This window comes from Oncorhynchus keta, chromosome 19 (genome assembly GCF_023373465.1).
Source record: "Oncorhynchus keta strain PuntledgeMale-10-30-2019 chromosome 19, Oket_V2, whole genome shotgun sequence".
In the NCBI taxonomy this organism is placed as follows: domain Eukaryota; kingdom Metazoa; phylum Chordata; class Actinopteri; order Salmoniformes; family Salmonidae; genus Oncorhynchus; species Oncorhynchus keta.
Window position 1 is genome coordinate 18236162 of NC_068439.1, and position 25503 is coordinate 18261664.

The following is a 25503-nucleotide window of genomic DNA, read 5'->3' on the forward strand; positions in this document are numbered from 1 at the left end:
GTGACCAATGGGGCATGGCCTGTAGCATATCACAATCAGGTCAATACATTGGTTATAATAAACTCCAACACCATAACACATGGCAGCATAAACGATGTGGAGGACGGGAAAAAGAAACTTGAAACAGAAGAATGTTTACCGGTTGCTCAGGATAGAAAGGGGAAATCCAATGTGTGGAAGAAATTTGACTTAGTTGTGGAAGCTACTGGAGATCAAGAAAAACGAGGCTATATGAGCAAGCGCTGCCTGCATATGATGTGTACCAAACATGTGTTGTCAGATTATAATATTTAAACAGAACGGTGTAAACGACACTAAATGAAATATAAGTGTACCGGAGAGTCTATTCTAACGAAAAAAAGGTAAAGCCTTTATTAATGTAAAGACTAAAACAGTTGCATGCATTCGTGAATGGAATTGCCAACATGTTGCAGTTTATTTATTGTATAGGCTAATTATTTAAGGCTCCCCTTGTTATGTCATTTTAAAACCTAAAATGCTTGATTGCATTTCAAAGTATGAATGACATTAACGAGTTATTGATTGATGCAGTAGCCTATAGGCTTTCTTGAAATATAGGCCTAAGTAAGGAACGGGAAGTAAGACAGCTAAAAAAGATGCACTTTTAGGCCTACAGCTCGAAGGCTGTTATACAAGGCTGCTATACTAAGCCTACTAATGATAATGACATTACTTATTATTATAATGATGATTATAATCATAATAATTATAAGAATATCAAGAAAAGGAGGTGTAGGAGCAAGAGCTGTGTGTGTAGCCTATTATGTGTGACTAACAGGTGCTGTTATATTACAATATTACTGACCATTTGGAACAGTGTAAACAACACTGAATATATTATAAGTAATACCAGAGTATGTTGTGACGATATATTTTTCTAAAGATAAAAAACAGCCGAAATAGTTTTATCCGACATGTTGCAGTTGAGTGAGGCTTGAAGCTTACATAATCAGTAGGCTATTACACAAACCCTCAAACATATATATTTATGGATGATTTATAAAGCCAGGCACATTTAACAGTTATGCTATTGATTATAGACCTAATTAAGTTGGGGTTTCCTCTCTCCTCTATTTTCTTAGATGATTAGGGCAAGGGATTTTCTCTTCTTACTCCTCTGCTGCCTGCACCGCATTGTTCTCAACACCAATATGCTGGGTAGCTTTGCTATTATGCACATAGCAACATGGTCCAGGAAAAGACGCCAGTTCAACGGCGCTCTGAAGATTATGTTTCAGAACCGCAGATACGACCGCTATCCAACGCAGGAGAAAGCGCATTTGTTATAAAATAATATTTTTTATTATTAATGTTGCACAACCATATACAATTTCAGTAGCACGTCGTAGAGTAATGGGGATACGTGGCCTCAGCAATGGATTAGTCCTCTGAGACATGCGTGAATCGTACGGGTGTCTTGTGTCCATTTGCTACTGCTCAACTAAAGAAATGTCAATCGACCCAAAAAATCAAGCCGTCGATTAAATCAGGTAACGCTAAGCTACTCTTGGGCTAGGATAAAAATACTTCCTGTTTATACTGATTGACCAACTTCCTCCCCATGTTTCTGTTCCAAATGCTATATACCACCACCTGCTGAACTGGTGGTCATATTGCTTTGACATTGAAATCAAATTGTATTTGTCACATGCTTCGTAAAACAACTGGTCTCGACTAACTGTAAAATGTTTAGAGGTCCTTTTCCAACAATAGAGAGTTAAATATAAAACAGAAATAGTGACACGAGGAATAAATACATGGTGAATAACAATGAGTAAAAATACCATGGTTTTATACAGGGAGTACCAGTACAGAGTCAAAAGCACAGTATTTCTAGAGGGCATTATTTGTCACTATAAGTATATTTTGTTAATGTGTACCACATACACATTTTAAAACTACAAATAATAATCACCCCAAAAAATAAATAATGCTGGATTGATGCAGACAAAATAACAATAAATCTTGATAAATTCTCCTATGTTTGGCTGTTTATTGGGTTCTGAGAACAACACATTACAACAATTTGTGTTTCAATGAAGACTTACAAATCATTGACATAAGTTATACGGAGTAGTTTAGCAAAGTGTGCCCCTTCAAGTTCTTCAAAGAGCATAGCTGTCACAGGCGGCTGAAGAACCTTCAGTAGAGGTTATAACCAGGGGGCAGTAGGGAATACGGTAAAAGAGCATACAACACTGATGTCTCCACTTGCTTGTTCCAATATGGGAAAGGCTTCAACTATTACGGAGACATCTAACTTCTATAGAGATGCATCTGCAATGAGACCCAGGCATTTTTTTTGGAATGACTACCATGCACTTAGAAAAAAAAGGTTCTGGATAGAACCGAAAAGGGTTCTATTTCTTGCTTCATGCTGTATATGGCACCCCATATATATATGGGGTTCTTCACTGAACCAAAATGGGTTCCATATAGGGAACCAATTTCAGTTCTATATAGAACATTAAGGGGTGCCATATTGGGAGCAAGCATAGTACCCTTTTTGGTTGTATCCAGAACCATTTTTTTAAAGATTGTGTCTTGGCCAGTCCATATTGACGATACAAGACTGACAGATAAAAACCAATTAGTTCCTAGGATTTATATGCAACTTTGTCTATGTGCTAAAACAAAGAAAGAAATTGGTTACTGCTTTAAGAACAATGTTTACAATGAATGTTTTTGTTTCCCTAAGAGCTTTCTCAAAAAAAGTCAAACATATTCAAACGTGTTACTTTTACATTTTCCAACTTGTCCATTTCCTTTTCAACCTGATTTCACAATTAAATCTGGACAAAATAACTTTTCTGAACAGGCTTAATTATTATTAAGGCCATTTATATAGAACTTGAACAGTAACAGTCCCTGCTATTAGTGAAGCCCCAGAGAACAAGATCTAAAACCTAGTGAGCTGTGTCCACATAATGGGAATACGGCTTAGAGCACTTATAAAAGAACGCAGAAAGATGATAATTGTTCGTTATCAAAATACTGCAGCTGATTTATAATGATACCAAACTGAGGGGATGTATGCATTGGGACTACTGCAATATACCATTTCCGGTGCTAAATTCTAAATTCACTATAAATACAAAAATAATATCACAACAATATCTTTCCGGCCATTTTGAGGAGTTTGGGGTTAGGCGGATAGGGGAAACAGAAGAGGGATATCATGGGAACAGAGGAGGCTGGTGGGAAGAGCTATAGGAGGATGGGCTAATTTTAATGGCTGGAATGGAATAAATGGAACAGCATCAAACATATGAAAACCACGTTTGACTCCGTTCCAATTATTCCATTCCAGCCATTACAATGAGCCTGTCTTCCTATAGCTCCTCTATAGACCCATAGATTTTTTCCCCCACATTTTGTTACGTTACAGCCTTATTTTAAAATGTATTAATAATTTTTTCCCTCAGCAATCTACACATAATACCCTACAATGACAAAGCGAACAGGTTTTTCTACATTTTTGCAAATGTATTTATATATAAATATATATAAAACTTATTTACATAAGTAATCAGACCCTTTGCTATGAGACTCCAAATTGAACTCAGGTGCATCCTGTTTCCATTGATCATCCTTGAGATGATTCTACAACTTGGAGTCCACCTGTGGTAAATTCAATTGATTGGACATGATTTGGAAAGGCACACAACTGTCTATATAAGGTCCCACAGTGCATGTCAGAGCAAAAACCAAGCCATGAGATTGAAGGAATTGTCCATAGAGCTCCGAGACATGATTGTGTCGAGGCACAGATCTGGGGAAGGGAACCAAACATTTATGAAGCATTCAAGGTCCCCAAGAACACAGTGGCCTCCATAATTCTTGAATAGGAGGTTGGAACCACCAAGACTCTTCATAGAGCTGGCCACCCGGCCAAACTGAGCAATCGGGGGAGAAGGGCCCTGGTCAGGGAGGTGACCATGAATCCTATGGTCACTCTGACAGAGCTGCAAAGTTCCTCTGTGGAAATGGGAGAACCTTCCAGGAGGACAACCATCTTTGCAGCGCTCCACCAATCAGGTCTTTATGGAGAGTGGCCAGATGGAAGCCACCCCTCAGTAAAAGGCACGTTACAGCCCGCTTGGAGTTTGTCAAAAGGCACCTAAAGGACTCTCAGACCATGAGAAACCAGATTCTCTGGTCTGATGAAAGCAAGATTGAACTCTTTGGCCTGAATGCCAACCGTCACGTCTGGAGGAAACCTGGCGCCATCCCAACGGTGAAGCATGGTGGTGGCAGCATCATGCTGTGGGGATGTCAGGATCAAGGGAAAGATGAACGAGAGAGATCCTTGATGAAAACTTGCTCCAGTGTACTCAGGACTTCAGACTTGGGGCGAAGGTTCACCTTCCAACAGAACAATGACCCTAAGCACACAGCCAAGACAACGCAAGAGTGGCTTTGGGACAAGTCTCTGAATGTCCTTGAGTGGCCCAGCCAGAGCCCGGACTTGAACCAGATGTAAAATCTCTGGAGAGACCTGAAAATAGCTGTGTAGCAATGCTCCCCATCCAACCTGACAGAGCTTGAGAGGATCTGCAGAGAAGAATGGGAGAAACTCCTCAAATACAGGTGTGCCAAGCTCGTAGCATCATACCAAAAAGTCTCAAGGCTGTAATCGGCAAAGGTTCTTCAACCAAGTACTGAGTAAAGGGTCTGAATACTTATGTAAATGTCATATTTCAATTTATTTGTTAATTTATTTATTTCTAATAAATTTGCAAACATTTCTAAAAACCTGTATTTGCTTTGTCATTATGGGCTATTGTATGTAGATTGATGAGGGTAAAAAACAATTTTATCAATTTTAGAATGTGAAGTGGTCTGAATACTTTCCGAATACTGTACCAATAAGAGTGATCTATTGTGAAGAGAATACGAGGGATCCTTGGCGAATAGGAGGGAGATATACTGTTACAAAGGGAGGGTTACATGATGATGGGTAAGAGAGAAATTTGATAAATAGGACTACATGTGGAAAGATTGGATGAGAGAGCAGTCAAACAGTAGCACAATGGCAAGATGCATATGGCCAATGATAGGTTGGGAGATACGTCAGTCAAAGGTTACTAAGTGACTCTGATGTCCACGAAGTGAAGTGATGTCCACAAGTTAAATGATAGGGCGAGAGATGTGTCAATCAGAGGGTGGATGGTCGGTCAGAGATGGGAAACACAGGTGAGCTGTCAGGCTGTGGGGTCATAAAGCTCGACGCCAGACGAGGGCAGGTGCAAATGTCCACCGGTCACAATGGGGAGCACAGAGAGGTCTGGTAGGTTGCTGAGATGAGAACGCAGATCCTTCCGTACCTGGGTAACCCGCGCCAGCTTGCGCTTGTACTCCTGAAACAACAAGAATAGATGTGAGGAATAATGTGACATTTTTTTGTACAACATTAGAATTGGAGTTGGATATGCTGTTCAATTGTTAGACATCATTTTGGAGTTCAATGTAAACCTTGTAGCTCATTGTGAACCTTGTAGCACAATGGTTCGGAAAGGGAGGATTTACAAAGAAACTTGGACACATCAGAGTAAACTGACATTCAATCATTTCCGTTTCATTGTGAACCCCTATTTACTTTTATAAGTGGCTAAAATATAAAATTTTGAATGAAAAGGTGAGTTGTAGGTGGTCTTATATTATTAGTGTGTGTTAGTATTTTGTTTATTTTTTTACTAAAAATCATCATCATCCTACATCAACCTCTCACAGAGGGATGGCAAGGTAAATATTTCTGAAGGACCTTTACTATAAACATTCCGTCTTTAAAGGTGTGAGCTCTGAAATCCTTTCATTACATTTCAAGTCACAGAAATAGTAGTGTTCGATCCATTCATTTATTTACTACAGAGAAAAACAGAGGCGTTTCCTTATCTCCTATTTTTAGAGCAGTGTGACTAATCTAAATATTCAAATAAGCATTAAAGCCAAATCAATAGTACAGTATGGGAGAAATGCAACCTTATAGGCAAGTCAAGGATATGCTAAGGCCTGTAACCAAGACCCAGTTTGACAAACAACCCCTTAGCAATTGAAGTGTCAGACTCCCCTTCGCTAGCATTGACCCCGTCATGTCGTTAACCCATAGCCTCAATGTGGGGGAGTAAAAACACCCTGAACCCAGAGTACAAGGTGAGCCAGAAAATAGTCAAAGCCAAAAGACCCATCACTCGAAGGCATGTGTTCAGAACTGGTGGTGGACAACTCTAGTCCTGGGGAGCTGCAGAGTTCCGCTTTTTATTCCAGCCAGGCGAACACACCTGATTAAACTCATTGTGGTCCAAATTAATATGGACTACTTTTATTATTACAAGGGATGATTTGGTGTGTTAGTGCTGAGCAGGATCAAAATACTTCCCATACTGCAGCCCGCCAAGACCAGAGTTGCCCACCCCTGGTTCAGGGGCTTGACAATTCAAATTGAGAAGAAACCAAAATTATATTTGCAAGACCAGTAAAAAAAAGATCAAACTATGAATATAATTTACACTTGCTGAAAATACCTTCAATGGCATTTTAAGTACCCCAGTATGAGTAAGAATATTATTTTGAACTTTAGATTCAGTTTATAACACTCTAGCCATCTGTGAATGCACTTAATTTCAAATAAATGGACAAATGTCACATGGGCCTGTCTGTGTGCGTTGTGTGCATTGAGTTTCCAAATGTTTAAGAGGCATAAGACATTTGACTCATATTGTACATTTGAGGCTACTGTTAAAGAGTACACATTTTAATAGCATTCAAGTACATTTTTCTGCTGTAGTTTTTGTGTTATTTTGTTGAAGTCATGACCTCACTGACTATTTGCAATGTAACGTATCTGTTCATGAATGACTACCAAAGCTGGGTTTTAAAAATGTGTTTTAGTTATCTAAAAAAAGTATGTCTTATGTAATAACATAGCAGGTGAAGTTTGATTGTTTTTATGCTAAATATGTATTTAATATAATGACACTCAAAAGTAAAGTCAATCAAATTGGACTGGAGTAATGCAATGCAACCCCCACCAGTACAAACACAAGTAGCATCAAATAACAGCACTCACAGATTCAGTTTTAATTTCTCATTTATTTTTCTTTATTACAAGAGAGATTTGTTGAATTGCAGATACACTGCAGATACAGAGACCAGGAGACGTGATCTTGCTCAGTTCCTGTGGGTAAAGGCTGGACAGTTAAGCATTCAGCAATTACAAAACAGTCAATTGTTCTCCACAGTGTATTAGAAACCAACGGAAATAGTGTGTTGTCGTTTTGCAAGCAATTGGGTGAGATGTCATCTTTGCTAAAGCCTTCAGGGCCTGAACTAACCATGGGGGAGGAAGACACCACTGATAAGTGGAGAGAGGCATAATGACTTGAATCCTATCTTGAGGTAAACATGTAACTCAAACCATGGTGCAAATCTCCCATTGACAATGTGGGATTTGCATGAAAGGTCCAGTTAAGCATGTCTATGTCAAGTTTAGGAAAGGCCAAATGAGTTTAAACTGAACAACTATTTTGCCCCATGGATGTTTTCTTTGGCAGGGCACAGAATATTAATATTCTTCAGAAGAGTTGCTTTTTGCCAAGCACTATTTTGAGCATTCTTTGTTCAATTCCATTGGTGAGATGCAAAACATACCATTGGAAAGGGTGAAATGATACAGGGCTACAAGAGGAAAATACATGCTACAAAAACAGAAACACAAAAAGAGTGAATGAAACAACATGCGAGACAAACAGACACAATGAAGATGGAGAATGATAGAAAAGGGTGTGTAGTGAAAAAAGAAAGGTGATTATTTACTTCTAGTTTCTGCTCGTTCTGCGCCAGGCCGTCCCTCTGGCTGTGTAGAAACAGGGTGAGCGTCCGCGTAAGCTGCCGCCGGTCGTCGATCTCCGCCGCCAAACGGCCGCTGAAGTCCGCCAGCAGCATGCATGCCTCCTCCACCAGTCTGGACAGGCGCTCACCCTGCTCTTTATCTGAAACACAAAGAGGAGGGGGACAGAATGGTTGAATGGGTCATTGGGGCACATCTCATCCAACATTTGAGTGTCTTCAATGATGACAAATGATATCAAGCACTGGTGTGTGTGTGTGTGTGTGTGTGTGTGTGTGTGTGTGTGTGTGTGTGTGTGTGTGTGTGTGTGTGTGTGTGTGTGTGTGTGTGTGTGTGTGTGTGTGTGTGTGTGTGTGTGTGTGTGTGTGTGTGTACACACACATTTTACTATACTTGTGAGTACCAGAAGTCCTCACAAAAATAGCAAACCAACTAAAATTCAGAAGTGGGCACATTTTGCCGGTCCTCCCTTGTAAAAGGGCTATTTTAGCCTTAGGAGTTAGGGTTAAGGTTAGAATTAGGGTTATGGGTCCAATCAAGTATATTAAGACATACTTGTGTGCATGTCTGGGTCCAATGAGCATTGTTGGGTAAATTACATCTCCAACCTAACAGCCCTTCATCAGTTGTGGTTGACTGAGGTGGGACTTATCATGTGATTGAGAGATTTGTTAATTGTATGGCCAACTAATGTACAATGGGCTCTATTTTCGGCTGGCGTGAAGGTGGAGCGAGTGTTAAAACGCAAGTTAGTTTGCAATTTTGTCATTTAAAAACTGCCGCACTGGCATTTTCCATCCCGAACGCCAGGTACGGCAATTTACCTGTCTTATATCAGCTCACTTAACGCTCAAATGGAAGGGGTGGAAATATTTGAGGTGTGTCCTTAAAAACATGATCCAAGTTTCTATTTTCAAGCAGTGCTGATAGGATACTCAAATATAATGTTTGAGAGGCGTAGAACAGTGATCTGACATTCCCTTTCTATATATGCATTGTAGGCAGGCCCACATTATTTTAGTCATGCAGGTCCCGTTTTGGAAGTGCCCCCCGCCCACCCTACGTGTCCATACCATCATGAAAAGAGAACCTTGGTGAATACCGGTGAACCTCGTATTAAGAAGTTATCTGTAACCTGCAACAATTGCTTGTTTTCTGTTTAATATGTTCAAAACCCAAGCCTGCCCATAGGCCTACTATAACTAAGGCTGGTTCAACAGCAATGCGTGTCTTTTTTATCATTAGAGTTTACATTCATTCATTGTTGTTGTAAATAAAAAGATTGAACTTTTATTACAATCAAAAACAAAACAAGCAGCCTTATTACAATGATTCACCTGGTTTTATGGTAACAACGTCCGTGGTGCACATGCAACTTCTGGGGATGTGAAAATGTGATCTGATCTGTAAGATGTTTCCGATTATGTTCATAAAACATAGGCCTATTTAGGAGCAGTATAACGTGAGTGGACATCCTCCCTTTCTCTTTATAGTGGATCTTTGTCCAGCCACTGTGAAAAAGTTTGGATGTGTGTTAAACTCTCCATAGTCTGCGTTGTTTTAATATTATATACCCACGGGGAGAAATTTTGTTTAGAACTTGATTATAATTACTTGTTCTCTTTGTAGGCCTTATCAATAATGCATTTAATCTTGTTTTTTTACTATGTTTAGTATGTCCATGCTCAGCCATAATGCAATTTACAGTAGGCTTAGCCCCTATTTCAGTGTCTCAGCTATTGTAGCCACTTAGAACAATGTGGACTGCAAATGGCTTCATGTTAACTATTTAGCCAAGATTGGTCTATATTTTGTTATTTCATTTCTGTAAGCCATTTAACAAACTATAAAACGGACTAACATTGGAATTAGAGTTGATTCCAAGGCAATACATAAAAGACCATAAATACACAACTTGAAGCAAACCACATATTTCGCCATGGCGCACATTCTGATTGGCCAGTGAGGCCTCGACACACTCACACCGTGTTTATTCATCAAAACCCAGCCCTTTCACTCCAACGCCAAGTGTACGTGAAAATAACATAAAAAAAATACAAAAAATACAAAAAAATATGCCATTTAGCAGACGCTTTTATCCAAAGCGACTTACAGTCATGTGTGCATACATTCTACGTATGGGTGGTCCCGGGGATCGAACCCACTACCCTGGCGTTACAAGCGCCATGCTCTACCAACTGAGCTACAGAAGGACCACATATAAACATAAATATTTCTGACGCAACCCTGAACATATAGCGCTACCGGCGGCACTTAGATTTACAATTGCGTTAGGTTTGTTAAAATAAATCCCAGTATGTTTAACAACATATATTTAACCTTTTATTTAACTAGGCAAGTTAGTTAAGAATAAATTATTATTTTACATTGACGGCCTACCCCGGCTAAACCATCCCTTAACCCGGGGCGACGCTGGGCCAATTGTGCGCTGCACTATGGGACTCCCGATCACGGCCGTTTGTGATACAGCCCGGGATCAAACCAGGGTCTGTAGTGACACCTCTAGCACTGAGATGCAGTGCCTTAGACCACTGCGCCACTCGGGAGCCTTACATGTAAAACAACACATTTCACTGCACCTATATGGTGTATGTGACAAAACATTTTGGGTTTGTTTAACTGACTGTAAGTAGTATTTATATGTAGCATGGTGTCTGTCTTTGTTTTTCCCCAGAGGACAGCACTAACACGGTCCAGTCACTTCCAAAAACTAGGCTATACACACAGCTGGGTCAACTGCACCCTGTACGCCACCCCTTCCTACAACAGCATTCTCTGGAGCATGGCTGACTGTAGCGAATGGGAGTGTGGGATAGAGGTGTGTGCCAGGGCCTACCTGTGATCCTGTGCAGCAGTGACGTGTCCTGCACCTCAGCAGGCAAGGAGGAGATTCGCTGTCGCAGTGCTGAGTCCCCAGAGGCTGCATTCTCAAGCTCCTGCAGGGCCCGGATTAACTCTGCCGTCTGACGGGGAAGGGAGGGTTAGGCAGAGGAGAGGTAGAAAAGGAGAGAAGAAGGGGAGAGTGAGGAGAGAGGGGGAGCAAAGTGTGAAGGAATGGGAGGTCAGGAAAATGGAGAGGAAAGGAGAAGGAAGAAATGACAGCGATGGGGGATAAAGGAGAATAGTCCCACATTGCAGTTAGAAAGTAGGTCAAACATCTAAAACAAAGAACTAACAAGGCAACTTGTCTTAACAAAGCCATGTGACTACTAAAACTATTAAATTACGTGGGATACTAAGAGGTAAATGCAATGAAAAATAACCTCTGTTTGGTTACATTAATCTAGCCATTACACCCCCCTGTGAGGGGTTGGGTTGGCCTGTACCTGTGGGGGCTCCGCGGGGGAGCTTTGGGAGGCCAAGTCCTGGTCGTCCAGTTGAATCTCCTCATACGGCCTCTTCTTGGCCTTCTTCTCTCCCACTGTGGAACATGTATACAGGGTGAGAGATCATGGGAACAGAGAGAGATGGAAAGAAAATGGCATGATACTATTTCACATCCTTTATTGACACTCACGTATGTGAAGTAATGACTATGGAATGCCAATACCTCCTGTAAAGCATACTATGTTTTCAGATCAGAGTAGATGGAGGAAGGGACAGGGGAGAAAGCACCCCGTTTTCAGACGAGGAAGCCACTGAGCGTGGTGAGACAAACCGGAGGTGTCTTGGTTAGGAGGCTACTTACACAGGACGTGTGAGAGCTGGTCCAGCAGGTTGTTCTCATACACAGCCCTCTCCTGCCAGATGGACAGAACCCGGCCCAGCTGTTTCTTACAGGGGTCCTCTCCTTCCCTGCACGCACACATACACACGTCTAATTTCCATCAACAGGCTCATGCCCCAACTACTACTGTAGGGAAAACAGTGGGAGACAGATTTAATTGTGCATCTCACCCCTCACCTGGACACATGTTTGAAGGCATCAACAATGACAGGAGCAAAGTCCTGGGTGAACTCAGGTCCTTTCTTCTTGCTGTTCTGGATGACGTCATTGGCGAGGTAGAGGAAGGTGAGCTTCCTGGATACCTTGGCTGCAGACACAGATCAGTCAACTGTGGGAAACTGATTTAGAGCAGAGTTAAACTATACAAAGCCTAGCAACACAGGCAAGTGTCAACAAATGCATAACTTAGAGCCCACTTAGGCCTTAACACGTAAACACAGGCTGACTATAAGAGCAGAAAAGTGTGACGCTGCATAATATAGCCTAATTTACATAGCCCACACATAATGCAGTTGACACACAGGTGTTGTTATAGAGCTCTATCGTATGAGGAAAATCTGTCTCTAGGCGAAGAGAGAGGGGTTTTTATTTCTCCAAGGCTAAGCAAAGAAACGCATGCTTCTCCCTGGTTCATGTATTGAGAGAGCAAATCAACCCCAAGTGACACAACTCCCCCCCTGTACACACACACACCATGGTGACAAGGAGCCCTTATGAAAAAGAGGACCTTTTAGGAACTGCACACCACTTCTAATTTAAATCCCAGCTCCATTAATGCGCAAGAGTCTATAAAGAGGGCCTAGATGTATCCTTCGCAATGGCTCACAGCTTTGATGTACCGACACTGAACTGTGAATTGGAGGTTTAGACAATCACTGACTGTACACAGCACAAAATCAGACTTTGTAGCTGTTCGTAAGGACTTGAAGCCAGAGATAGCCCTTTTTGTGATTTGTGGTTAGTGAGCATCAAACACCAAGCGCAGCGATGACAACAGAAAATAAGAAATCTAGAAAATGTGACCACAACTCTGTCCACGAGTCGGCTACAGAGAACCCTCCAGGGCAGAGAAATGAGATGACATCCGATGCTATTCCCAGTCCAGAGAAGAGTCAGCAGCTCCCAAAATACAGAGGGACAACTGGGATATCATTAGGCCAAAGGAAAATATAATTTACCCAAAGGAAAACCGAGAGCATGCATCAAAGTACCACTTCCTACCAACTAGCTATCACACAAGCTCAGACCTCATACATTTATATTTATGCAGTAGGCTAGATAAGAGACAGGTACCGCGGTAAGTTAATGTCATACACAACAGATGGGTTTTTTAAAGCTTTATTTGACCAGGTATATTGATTTTACTAGGTAAGATATATGCCAATGCAGATTGTCCTATTCCCTGGTACATGTTATGCACATTCAACATCTGTGATCTGATCACCAATTTCACATGGCAAAACACTACAAATGACCCGAGCTCAATCAACAACAAAAACATTAAAGCCACCCTGCATCTTTCTACACATCAATTTGGAAGATATAACATTTTCCCAAAGGTATTCACACATTGAGACCTTGTGGCAGTGTAGTGTGAGAAATCCTTAGATACGAAGGTCATATATGTGTTTCTAGGTCTTCATTTTACTGTGAACTTTTATTGGCAAAGCAGGAAATGTAGGCCTAGATGAGTAAAATAGGTAGACTAATGTCACTGTCACCCTATTTCACAGATATAGCCCATGGCTCATGTGCAGCGATGCAGAGAAGTTCGTGGATCGGCACTTTATGAGCAGGTGCATGCAGCACACACAAGCTAACTACATGTGTAAACGATGATGGGCAGCAATGCTGACCCTTGGTCACATGTGGATTAGCTACCTTACCCTGCTTTTAAATTGAACATACTATGAAATGTCTGACAGTGAAGTAGGGTCCCAATGCGAAGGGCTCTTTAGCTGTAACAAGACTGCCTGGTTTTAGGACTCAAATTACTAACTAGTAGCTACTGCCTTCTCGTTCACTGTCTGAGCAATCACTCCAATGACGTAACTTTGATATACAAATTAGCTAGGCAGTCCAACTAAATTTCAACTTTACAAAAGATTAGACTTGTGAGCTAACGTAGCTAGGTGGCAGCTGAGTGGCCTGAATGGGGCCTCGCATCAGTCTAGTTATCCATACAAGCAAAGACCTTGCTTTGCAGGGTGATCGTTAACCTCTACACTTGAATGTAGACATGCCTCCACCGTGTGACGACGACTACCCCACCCTGGCACTGTAGGAGAGGAGCGAGCTAGCTTGCTAAACAACTAAAGTTAAGCTAACTAGCTAGTTAGTAAGCATTAATAACTACACTTTAATAACTACACTATGAGCAAAAAAAGTATCTAGCTACAGTAGCTAGACGTCATTTAAATGAGAGAAAAGTTAATGGCATATTGTTAGCTAACTAGTAGCTGACGTTAGTTGGGATGTGGTGTGAAAGAGCTGGCTAGCTACACTACAGTAACATTTGCAAGTAAACAAACATAAAATGTTATCTAACGTTAGCTACACTTAATAGACGGTTTACGTTCATTCCTAGCTAACTGAACAAAACTTGGAGATAAATGTTATTATTGATTAATATAGTTTAGCTAGCAAACATTACCTTTTTTCAATTCGTTGAACCAAACGTTGACGATGGTCTTCGAGTGTTTTCTATGATGGATAAGCCACAGTGACAGAGTCTGGACACTTTGTTGGGAATTGCTAAGCTCCGATAGTTTCTTTTCCAAAGCTGCCTCTGAAAAGGCCGACATGTCAACGATAATGTCAAATAATGAGAAAATAGTTTTCTACCAGATGTTGGATGCTAGCTAGGTCATACAGCTAAGGTTAGCAATCTACCTACCTAGCTAGCTAGCACTCAATGTGTTGTGCAAAAGCTACCGACCGCCCTGTGACTACCGACAGACGCAGGGTCATTTGTGTCTGTTTAGAGTAAAATGTATCTAAAGTATACACCACGGTTGCCAGGTCTAGCTAAAACGTATATATACTAATGACCTCTGAATAACCTCCCACAAAATTGTTATTTCGCTGCAAGAGAGGAATTGCCACATTTGTCCATTTAACCATTTTTCTATAAGCAAATTAAAAAGCAATATCGAAGTAATTTTTATCAACCTAGGTTAAGAAGCAAACTTCGGTTTACAATTAAAATAATAATTATTGCAAGTTTAAGAATATGTCGCAAGAGAAAAGATAAATCACACTTACTAAACTCTCCAGATCATTTTCCATTAATGGATGTTGATTTAATTTGTTTTGACAGTTATGATTAAGCAATAAGGCCCGAGGAGGTGTGGTATATGGCCAATATACCACAGCGAAGGGTTGTTCTTAAGACATAGCCCTTAGCTGTGGTATATTGGCCATATACAGTGCATTCGGAAAGTATTCAGACCCCTTGACTTTTACAGTTACAGTAAAAGTTACAGTTACAGCCTTACTAAAAAAATGTATGAAAGTTTTTTCATTCATAAATTTAAAAAAACACACCCCATAATGACAAAGAAAAAACAGGTTTTTAGACATTTTATAAAATAAAAAAAAATGAAATATCACATTTACATAACAATTCAGACCCTTTACTCTGCACTTTGTTGAAGCACCTTTGGCAGCGATTACAGCCTCAAGTCTTCTTGGGTATGAAGCTAAAAGCTTGGCACACCTGTATTTGGGGAGTTTCTCCCTTTCTTCTCTGCAGGTCCTCTCAAGTTCTGTCAAGTTGGATGGAGAGCCTCTCTCCACAGCTATTTTCAGGTCTCTCCAGGAATTTTCGATCGGGTTCAAGTCCAGGCTCTGGCTGGGCCCCTCAAGGACATTCAGAGACTTGTCCCGAAGTCACTCTTGCTTTGTCTTTGCTGGGCCACTCAAGGACATTCAGAGACTTGTCCCGAAGTCACTCTTGCTTTGTCTTTGCTGGGCCCGAGTGGCGCAGCAGTTTAAGGTACTGCATCTCAGGGCAAGAGGTGACACTGGTTCAATCCAGGCTTAATCACATCCGGCCATGATTGTGAGTCTTTTTATTTCAATAGGCATAGGCTATTGACTAATATCTGGGTTTATAATTGCAATTCAACTTTGCAATGGTTTGCTGAACTAGATGCAGGTAGCCTATAGCCCCTGTCAGGCAGACATCTCATTTCAGGGAAAAGTCCACAATGAAACGGGCATTAAATGTGGAGAATGATACATTTGCGATAGAGCTGTGACCACGATCACAATTGATGACTTCCAATTTAATTAACCAAATATGGTCATTAACAATGGCATAATAACACAAGGCTACAACAATAAATGAGTTATAGGCAATTTATTAAAACCGTTTACCAGCTCCAGGTGGGCTGCACAAGTGGCACAAATTGATTTGCAATGACTCCATTGATATCGTAAATTCAACATATTTATTGTAGCAAATGGCAGGCTATACAATGCCATGCCATATCAATTAATAGCCTACTTGATGGCCAACAAATGCAAATGTCCCCCATAATTCTCCACATTTAATGTCATTTTCATTGTGGACTTTTTCCCCATAACAGAAGCACGAGTTCCATAACTTCAAATTTAAACCCTATAACTGAGCACGAGTAAAACCCTTAGCTTGACACGGTTATCCGTGAGAAAAGTCGGCATTAGAATGCAATTTAGAATGTATCTCAATCAATCAAATGCATTTATAAAGCCCTTTTTTACATCAGCAGATGTCACAAAGTGCTATACAGGAACCCAGCCTAAAACCCCAAACAATGCAGATGAAGTCGTTTTCCAATGCTTTGTTGCTGTTATGTAAGTTCTAAAGCGTTAATATGTTTTATGGATAAATAATGTCTCCATAATGACATTTCTAAATAGCCTACCTACAACTGGTAAAACATTGTCATGACGTGCTGCTCTGTCGCGGTGACTCAGCTGCCTCTGCAGCAGCACTATCTCAACCAGTGCTCTCAACGCACACACACACACACACACACACACACCTTTGGCCCTCCCCCTCCCCTCCACTCCCCCTGTAACAGCCTAGTCACTGCCTGATAGTCAGCAGCAGCAGGTCACAATGAAATATACTGTATTAATATTTTTTAAGATAAATGACATGGCAGCCGCAGTGCAATTTAGAATTATTCCAAAAACCCGCCCCCCCTACGATCAATAGATTTTCACCAGCGACATCGTTTTCAAAGTAGCCCAATTGGCTAGAATATCACGAACATGGCAACCCTGATTTTTTTAAAACATTTTTTATTTAACCTTCATTTAACTAGGAAAGTCAGTTTAGAACAAATTCGGCCTACCCCGGCCAAAGCTGTGCCAATTGTGCGCCGCTGGGACTCCAATCACGGCCAGGTGTGATACAGCCTGGATTCGAACCAGGGTGTCTGTAGTGACGCCCCAAGCACTGAGATGCAGTGCCTTAGACCGCTGCGCTGCGATAAACACACTGGCCCTGTTAAATTTATGTGAATGTCTATTTCTGTATTTTCATTGGGTCATTCTAGAAGGAAGGCGGGATCTGGCTAGTAAAACATTGTTAGTGTTTCATTCTTACATTCTCAAGAACTGTGTTGGTGTTACAGGATGAAGACCAAATCAATGATTTCAAGAGATATTTCAGAAAACTATCATGAAAAAGACACAGAGACATTTGATTACAGTTAGAAACACAATATTTAAATTTGGTCTGTTTATGGAATAAGGATAGGGTAAAGGCTACATGGCAGGGACACTGACAGCACCACGTGATTGATCACAGAGGAACTTCCTCATCCTCAGACAGGTGGATTGTTGCGATCATTGTTAGCAGACAGGATGATTTTGGGCCTGTGGATGACAAGGTGGCGTTTAGAAGTGTCCTGGTAGTCAAAGTAATTGAGGTTGAGTTTCGTCGCTATCCTCCTGCCCTGGCACTCCAACAGCTGTGAAATAAATATACAAATATTCTGTAATATAAGTGGATGAGCAAGGGAAGGAATGGGCAGTGATATAGACAACATACTACATTATGGTCAGATGTTTACTAAAATATATGATTGGTTGATGAGAAGTAGGCCAGGGCCCATATCTAGGATCAGTTTTTTCTTCTAGATCATAATGAATAGGATTATATGGACAGATCCTAGATCAGCAATCCTATTCTGAGACGCTTCGTCACATAGTGGCAATAGTAATTCTATTCAGCAATGATACCTCATATTTCTCTGAGAAGCCACTGAGTTCCCTCTCTTCAATCTTGTATCCATTCAGCATCAGCTTGTACATCAGCAGTACCTGTCCTGAAATTATGTCATGAACATTTGCCTGCAATGCCTTGAAACTTAAATCAGTCCTTTTACTGGACATCCATTCAAACTATCTCTTCACTTTTGTTTTGATTATCTGAGCACCAATAGCCCATGACTGATATGAATTATCACAATTCCCCACTGACAGAAAAGGAGTAACAGTACTCTGACCTCACCACTTTTCTGCGCTATCATGCGTATGTAGATCTGGTGCAAGGGGCCCCTGTGGCGTAGGTGTGTGTGGATGTAGTAGCGGTACTCCTTCTTCTTGTGATCGATCACCAGGCGCCGGCGGAAGGCCCCGGAACAGACCAGCCACAGAGAGAGACACATGCTGAACACCAGGAACCCAGTATACTTGTGATGGTCCTGAACCAGGAAGAGGTAAGCTTAAAGGTTATGGTAAAGGTCAGTCGAAGGGAGAACGACTGAAGAAAGGACTAGGACAACAGTTAATGGTATGAGATTTATAACTGCTCACAAAGGGAAAACTAAACATGTGAGATGTGTTTACAATTCTCCCTTTTCAACCCGTATTAAAAAAAGAGAAATAGCATGTCGGGCAATTTCAGGTTGTGTGCCTATTCCTCATGGGAGCACTCACACACCCCAAACTCCATGTTCATGTAACAGGCAGTTCCAATGGTGGAAGCGATCAGTAGCAGTGAACCTTTCCAGATGTTTTCATGCAGGTATTCAAGAACAAACACTGCAACAAATCATATCACCATCAACCAGAAAACCAACCAAAGGACCATTTGAAAACAAATCAACTGAAACAAAATAATTTGAGATAGCAATAAAAGAACAGTTAAATAGAAATGAGAGACGTCAACGATAGATCTCTTACCGTCCTTCACTATAGTGAATGGATAGCAAGGGTTGTTCTTGATCTTATCTGTGAGTGCTTGCTCAGTGGCATTGAACTGATGGTCCCACGTGCCAAAAATCCCGATAGTCATGGTGCTAACAGGCTAAATGGAGAGGGTTACATGAGAGAAAACACAATGTCAATATTTGAAAGTTGCACTACAGTGTCATTTTAGTGTAAAGAGTGTATCATGCAAAATACTCACACTCGTTGTTATGCATGTTTTAGTCAAAAATACATGATGTTCTGTAACCAAATCCCTAAACCTTCTGCCTCCTACAGTGGAAGATGGAAGACAGTAAATTGACAACAATAGGTTGTCATGGTAACTAAGTAATTATTGTTGTCTGATAACATTCTAGAGCCCTATTATTTCTATTCTACTGAGCTCCCCTAAAACAGAAAGTGTTCATAGCCCAGAGCTGTGAGCTGAAATGTCTTACAGCGTTCAGAATGATTCTCCAGGGTTGCAGTTTTGCTAAATCTGTCCTCAGGGAGTTAAATGTGGTGTGATCACCAATTTTAGCATCACGTGAATGTGCTCAATAGCAAGGTCCATATAGCATGCACAATCGATTTTGTATTTTCACTCGTTCAATTTGCAAAGAAAGGAATCTGTTAACTCACAATAAACATTGTTTCAACGAGTCAAATGACGTTTGTATGCATTCCTCAGAGATCCTAGAAGGTAACAAGACTTCACCATATCATTAAGGATGTAGTATATCCTATAGGACACCATATTTGGTCAAAGAGAAATGCCTTCATGGCACGGCGATGACGCGGGCGGTCAACACCTGAATGACTGTATCTTTGTCAAAACAGCACTGTCACGACTTCTGCCAAAGTCGGTCCCTCTCCCTGTTCCGGCGGCGTTCGGCGGTCGACGTCACCGGTCTTCCAGCCATCGCCGATCCACCTTTCATTTTCCATTTGTTTTGTCTTCTCACACACCTGGTTTAACTTCCATCATTACATGTTGTGTATTTAACCCTCTGTTCCCCTCATGTCCTTGTCCGGAATTGTTTATTGTAGTGCGTGTGCACGTTATGCTGGTGTGTAACGGGTTTTGTTTACCCATTTATTTATTGTTCTGTTTACGGTGGTTTTGTTTATTAAACTGCGCCGTTGTAAATCAGTTTTTGCTCTCCTGCGCCTGATTTCTTTGCCGCCAGTACGCACCATCTACAAGCAACAATTGGGGTAAAACAGAGCTAGTTGGATAGCCAATGAGCTGGGCTTTACGGGAGTATCCGGAAACCATGTATATGTTGTAAAATGTAGCTACTAACCTTGTACGACAGCATGCCTTTTCATTTTGGACAAAAATTATAAATATACTCAGTTATAAAGTTCTGAAAACTGGTTGTTTTGCAAATGTTGAACTTATAATATGGCTACTAATACTTGGAAAGCTAAATCAAAGTCCAAGTATACAGATTTGACGATAATTCTTGCAGAAAAAGGTTATATGAATGTGAATGTCTCCATCATGATTTGCCCATCTTGTGGACACTATCGGAATTACAACCATAGTGATGGCAAGAACGGTGACCTTTCTCTTGCATTTCAAAGATGGTGATAGAAAATGACTGGTTGTTTTTTCTTTGTATTTTATTCCATTGTTTTATATTCTCCTACATTTAATTCACATTTACACAAACTTCAAAGTGTTTCCTTTGAAATGGTACCAAGAATATGCATATCCTTGCTTCAGGGCTTGAGCTACAGGCAGTAAGATGTCATTTAGGCGAAAATTGAAAAAAAGGGGGCTATCCCTAAGAAGATTTATTAAATGGACACAACATTGGCATTGAGGAATACACCACATCAGTCATCGGCTTCATCAATAAGTGTATCGATGACGCAGTCACTGTACGTACTTACATATCCCAACCAGAAGCCATGGATTACAGGCAACACCCGAATTGAGCTAAAGGCTAGAGCTGCCACTTTCAAGGAGTGGGAGACTAATCTGGACTCTTATAAGAAATCCCGCTATGCCCTCAGATAAACCATCAAACACGGGCTGGTTTACACCGGCTACACCGGCTCTCTGCTACACCGGCTCTCTGCTACACCGGCTCTCTGCTACACCGGCTCTCTGCTACACCGGCTCTCTGCTACACCGGCTCTCTGCTACACCGGCTCTCTGCTACACCGGCTCTGACGCTCATCAGATGTGACAGGGCTTGAAAACTATTATGGACTCCAAAAGGAAACCCAGACGCAAGCTGCCCAGTGATGCGAGCCTAACAGACGAGCTAAATGCCTTTTATGCTCGCTTCGAGGCAAGCAACACTTGCACGAGAGCACCAGCTGTTCTGGATGCACCACTTGGATTTGATTTGACAACAGACCAAAACCTGAAGGGAGATAACAATGTATGCATGCTGCATCATTAGCCATAAAACATAAATCTGGACAACAGATAACTGAGGATGACTCCATTTGACCTCCTTAGAGAACAACATTTTACCTTGTGGTGACTCGGTTCAAATGTGGCAAGCAGTGACTCAGCAACATCCAATGGCTCATTTAGCATTTCATGTAAATTATCCAAAACAAGGAGCGGTTTCCATTAGATAGCACAGCCACAAAGTCAAAATTGCTATATTGAAAAAATTAACATACACCAAAATGTGCTTTTTGGTTTTCATTTAAGGTTAGGCAGTGTGGTTAAGTTTAAATTGTAGAAATAAGTGGGGATAATGACTTTTGGACTGTGGTAACTAGTGTCATGACATTGGCCTGTGGGTAAGGTTTATGACCCCCCCCATAAATACCTTTCTCCCTTCCCTCTCTCTTGACTCTACAGAGAGACTCTTGAATAGCCTTTGTTAAACAGAGAGTCTGGGAACATCAAACAAGTGGAGGGAAAGGAACCATATTTCGGTAATAGAACCAGTTGAAAATATGCGTTGGTACTTAATGAATATGATGTCAGTTCGGTTGTCATCTGAGACATTATGACTGATAACAGGACGACCTAAACTATATCTGGGAAAGACTACACATTATAGTTATCCGTTTCTCATGGAATTGTTGTGCAATTCAAATGTTTAAATATAGAATTATTGGTGAAAAGATTCAATGTAATTTTAGCTTCCAAATGAGATATTTGGATTTTCATAAGTTAGGCCTCTGCTCAATCAGTGGCCCGCCCCTGTGAAGAGACATGGGCTATAAACTATGAAACACACCCTTCTCCCTCCACTATATAAAAGCTCTTGACGAAAAGATAACCTCCTGTTCCGGCTACATTAGGATGACGGTCCGATGTCAGAAGGGTTCAGATAATAACTACAGAACAAAGCCAACCTCAGCGTGAGATTTGGTTGCGAATGGTATGAACTTTGAACTCTTATTCACTACAGAAGTGATACTGTCAGGGTTTTCCTGTGGTGAAGTAGAGGAGGACCAAAACGCAGCGTGGTTATATTGACTCATGTTTAATAAAAACAGATAAACATGAACACTACAAAACCAAAAACAAAACACAGAGACAGGAACAATCACCCACAAAACCCAACACAAAACAGGCTACCAAAATATGGTTCCCAATCAGAGACAATGACTAACACCTGCCTCTGATTGAGAACCATATCAGGCCAAACATAGAAATAGACAAACCAGACACACAACATAGAATGCCCACCCAGCTCACATGCTGACCAACACTAAAACAAGGAAAACACATACGTACGATGGGCAGAACGTGACAGATACCTCCTAGCCGTTGAGTTTGCAACAGCCCCTGTAAACGTTGGCTAGGAGGGGACAGATGGAGCATCCCGTCCACCACACAACGATAACACTAGAACATTTCCCGTTCACCACCACTCTTCAAAGGACAAAGGATTCTGCTGGGCAACACGGCCTTCCATCTACCACCAACCTATTGAAGTGCAGCTCAGAGTAAATATTCATTGCATTTTCCTTTTCCACAACCGCAGACCACATGTAACCATGCCAGCTCAGGACCTCCACTTCCGGCTTCTTCACCTGTCTGTGACCAGCCACCCGGACAGCTGATGAAACTGAGTATTTCTGTCTGTAATAAATCCTTTTTGTGGGGAAAAGCTCAATTCTGATTGGCTGGGCCTGGCTCCCCTTCGTGTGGGCCTATACCCTCCCAGGCCCACCCATGCCTGCGTCCCTGCCCAGTCACGTGAAATCCATAGATTAGGGCCTAATTTATTTATTTAAATTGACTGATTTACTTATATGAACTGTAACTAAGTAAAATCTTTGAAATTATTGCATGTTACATATATATTTTTGTTCACTGTATATACAGTACCAGTCAAAAGTTTGGACACCTACTCATTCAAGGGTTTTTCTTTATTTGTACTATTTTCCACTTTCTACATTAGTAGAATAATAGTGAAGACATCAAAACTATTAACACATATGGAATCATGTAGAAACCAAAAAAGTGTTAAACAAATCCAAATATGTTTTAGATTCTTCAAAGTAGCCACCCTTTGCCTTGATGACAGCTTTGCACTCTTGGCATTCTCTCAACCAGCTTCACCTGGAATGCTTTCCCAACAGTCTTGAAGGAGTTTCCACATATGCTGAGCACTTGTTGGCTGCTTTTCCTCCACTCTGCGGTCCAACTCATCCCAAACCATCTCAAATGGGTTGAAGTCGGGTGATTGTGGAGGCCAGGTCATCTGATGCAGCACTCCATCACTCTGCTTATTGGTCAAATATCCCTTACACGGGCCTCCCGGATGGCGCAGTGGTTAAGGGGGCTGTACTGCAGCGCCAGCTGTGGCACCAGAGACTCTGGGTTTGCACCCAGGCTCTGTCGTAACCGAGACAAGATAGTAGCTTCTAACAATTGGATGCCACGAAATTGGGGAGGAAAAAAGGGGGTAAAAAAAATATTTAAAAAAAATATCCCTTACACAGCCTGGAGGTGTGTTGGGTCATTGTCCTGTTGAAAAACAAATTATAGTCCCACTAAGCGCAAACCAGATGGTATGGCATATCGCTGAAGAATGCTGTGGTAGCCATGCTGTTTAAGTGTGCCTTGAATTCTAAATAAATCACAGACCGTGTCACCAGCAAAGCACCCCCACATCATCACACCTCCTCCTCCATGCTTCATGGTGGGAACCACACATGCAGAGATTATCCGTTCACCTACTCTGTGTCTCACAAAGACACGGCGGTTGGACCCAAAAATCTCAAATTTGGACTCATCAGACCAAAGGAAATATTTCCACTGGTCTAATGTCCATTGCTTGTGTTTGTTGGCCCAAGCAAGTCTCTTCTTATTATTGGTGTCTTTTAGTAGTGGTTTCTTTGCAGCAATTCGACCATGAAGGCCTGATTCACGCAGTCTCCTCTGAACAGTTGATGTTGAGATGGGTCTTTTACTTGCACTCGGTGAAGCATTTATTTGTGCTGCCATCTGAGGTGCAGTAAATCCTCAAAATGTCAAGAACTTTAACATTTTCTTCCAGTGCAGTCGCAAAAACCATCAAGCACTATGATGAAACGGGCTCTCTCTAACTTATCCTCTGCAGGAGAGGTAACTCTGGGTCTTCCTTTCCTCATGAGAGCCAGTTTCATCATAGCGCTTCATAGTTTTTGCAACTGCACTGGAAGAAAATGTAAAAGTTCTTGACATTTTGAGGATTTACTGACCTTCATGTCTTAAAGTAATGATGGACTGTTGTTTCTCTTTTCTTATTTGAGCTGTTCTTGACATATGTACTTTTACCAAATAGGGCTATTTTCTGTATACCACACCTACCTTGTCACAACACAGCTGATTGGCTCAAACGCATTGAGGAAATAATTTCCACAAATTAACTTTTAACAAGGTGGCACAACTGTTAATTGAAATGCATTCCAGGTGACTACCTGATGAAGCTGGTTGGGAGAATGCCAAGTGTTCAAAGCTGTCATCAAGGCAAAGAGTGCCTACTTTATTATCCATATTTCAATCAATCAGCTTATTATCCAAATGTCTATCAATCAGCTTAACACATCCTATCCACACTCACACAACTTTAACATCCACTTAGTACTATTCCCTAACACATGATAATCTCCCGTATTACCTCATTTGCATTTTCAACTATTATTTTATTGTTACTTGCTATGCACCATATGTATCACCATATATTCTCTTGCCGCTACTTCCTATACATAACACCACAGACAGCTGCCATATTGTTTTTTTTTTTAATAACAAAATATTTTTAATACAAACTAATTTAAATTGACTTACTGAAATTCATTAGACATGTCCCTCAGAGGTTTGGGGATCATGTATTTTCCCCAGGGCAGCTCTCAATAAAAGTTTGGGCGGGTCCACATCCTCTTTGGTCAGAAGGGAAATCCCTTACGCTTTCCCACTAGGGAATGCGGCACCGATACCCCCCTCACAGACCTTCACTGGGATGCTACACAAGTGGAATTACTGATCCTGTTCGTTGACACCAAATTGTTGTTGAAAGCCCCCCTCATATCTTTACCAAGCACAGGCAGGAACCAATGATTGTTTATGACACCAATAGGCAAGACGACCATTTGAAGGCGGTCTCTTCACAAAGTAATATTTCCTCCACATGCCCCTTCCACTCTAAACAGTTTTAATACAATAAGTGCTTTATGGCTTTAGCATCAATCAGAGTGGTTCAAACCACACATACAACAGAAA

At 41.2% G+C, this 25503-nt stretch overlaps 2 protein-coding genes across 7 annotated transcripts; both read right to left on the reverse strand.

Annotated features, from left to right (window-relative positions):
* Positions 1-1990: 1990 nt before the first annotated feature.
* Positions 1991-14660, reverse strand: LOC118370977 (regulation of nuclear pre-mRNA domain-containing protein 1A-like). 3 transcript variants are annotated; one of them, XM_035756253.2, is made up of 7 exons: positions 14272-14653; positions 11796-11925; positions 11580-11686; positions 11218-11312; positions 10728-10854; positions 7837-8012; positions 1991-5381 (listed from the first exon to the last, which is right to left on the reverse strand). In XM_035756253.2, the coding sequence occupies exons 1-7, from the start codon at positions 14420-14422 to the stop codon at positions 5226-5228; spliced, it is 942 nt and encodes a 313-aa protein (XP_035612146.1). In that variant the 5' UTR covers positions 14423-14653; the 3' UTR covers positions 1991-5225. The 3 variants fall into 3 exon arrangements, with proteins under 3 accessions (XP_035612146.1, XP_035612147.1, XP_035612149.1); XM_035756254.2 differs by lacking the exon at positions 1991-5381 and adding an exon at positions 7099-7211 and having other exon boundaries at positions 14272-14660; XM_035756256.2 differs by lacking the exon at positions 1991-5381 and adding an exon at positions 7099-7198 and having other exon boundaries at positions 14272-14659.
* Positions 14661-15966: 1306 nt separating this feature from the next.
* Positions 15967-23350, reverse strand: LOC118370976 (cation channel sperm-associated auxiliary subunit TMEM249-like). 4 transcript variants are annotated; one of them, XM_052469934.1, is made up of 5 exons: positions 22528-23350; positions 18801-18924; positions 18127-18319; positions 17856-17941; positions 15967-17584 (listed from the first exon to the last, which is right to left on the reverse strand). In XM_052469934.1, exons 3-5 carry the CDS (start codon positions 18281-18283, stop codon positions 17438-17440), a joined length of 390 nt encoding a protein of 129 aa, XP_052325894.1. In that variant the 5' UTR covers positions 18284-18319; positions 18801-18924; positions 22528-23350; the 3' UTR covers positions 15967-17437. The 4 variants fall into 4 exon arrangements, with proteins under 4 accessions (XP_052325894.1, XP_052325893.1, XP_052325895.1 ...); XM_052469933.1 differs by having other exon boundaries at positions 18127-18659; XM_052469935.1 differs by lacking the exon at positions 22528-23350 and adding an exon at positions 19027-19127 and having other exon boundaries at positions 18127-18659.
* Between the last annotated feature and the right edge of the window lie 2153 nt (positions 23351-25503).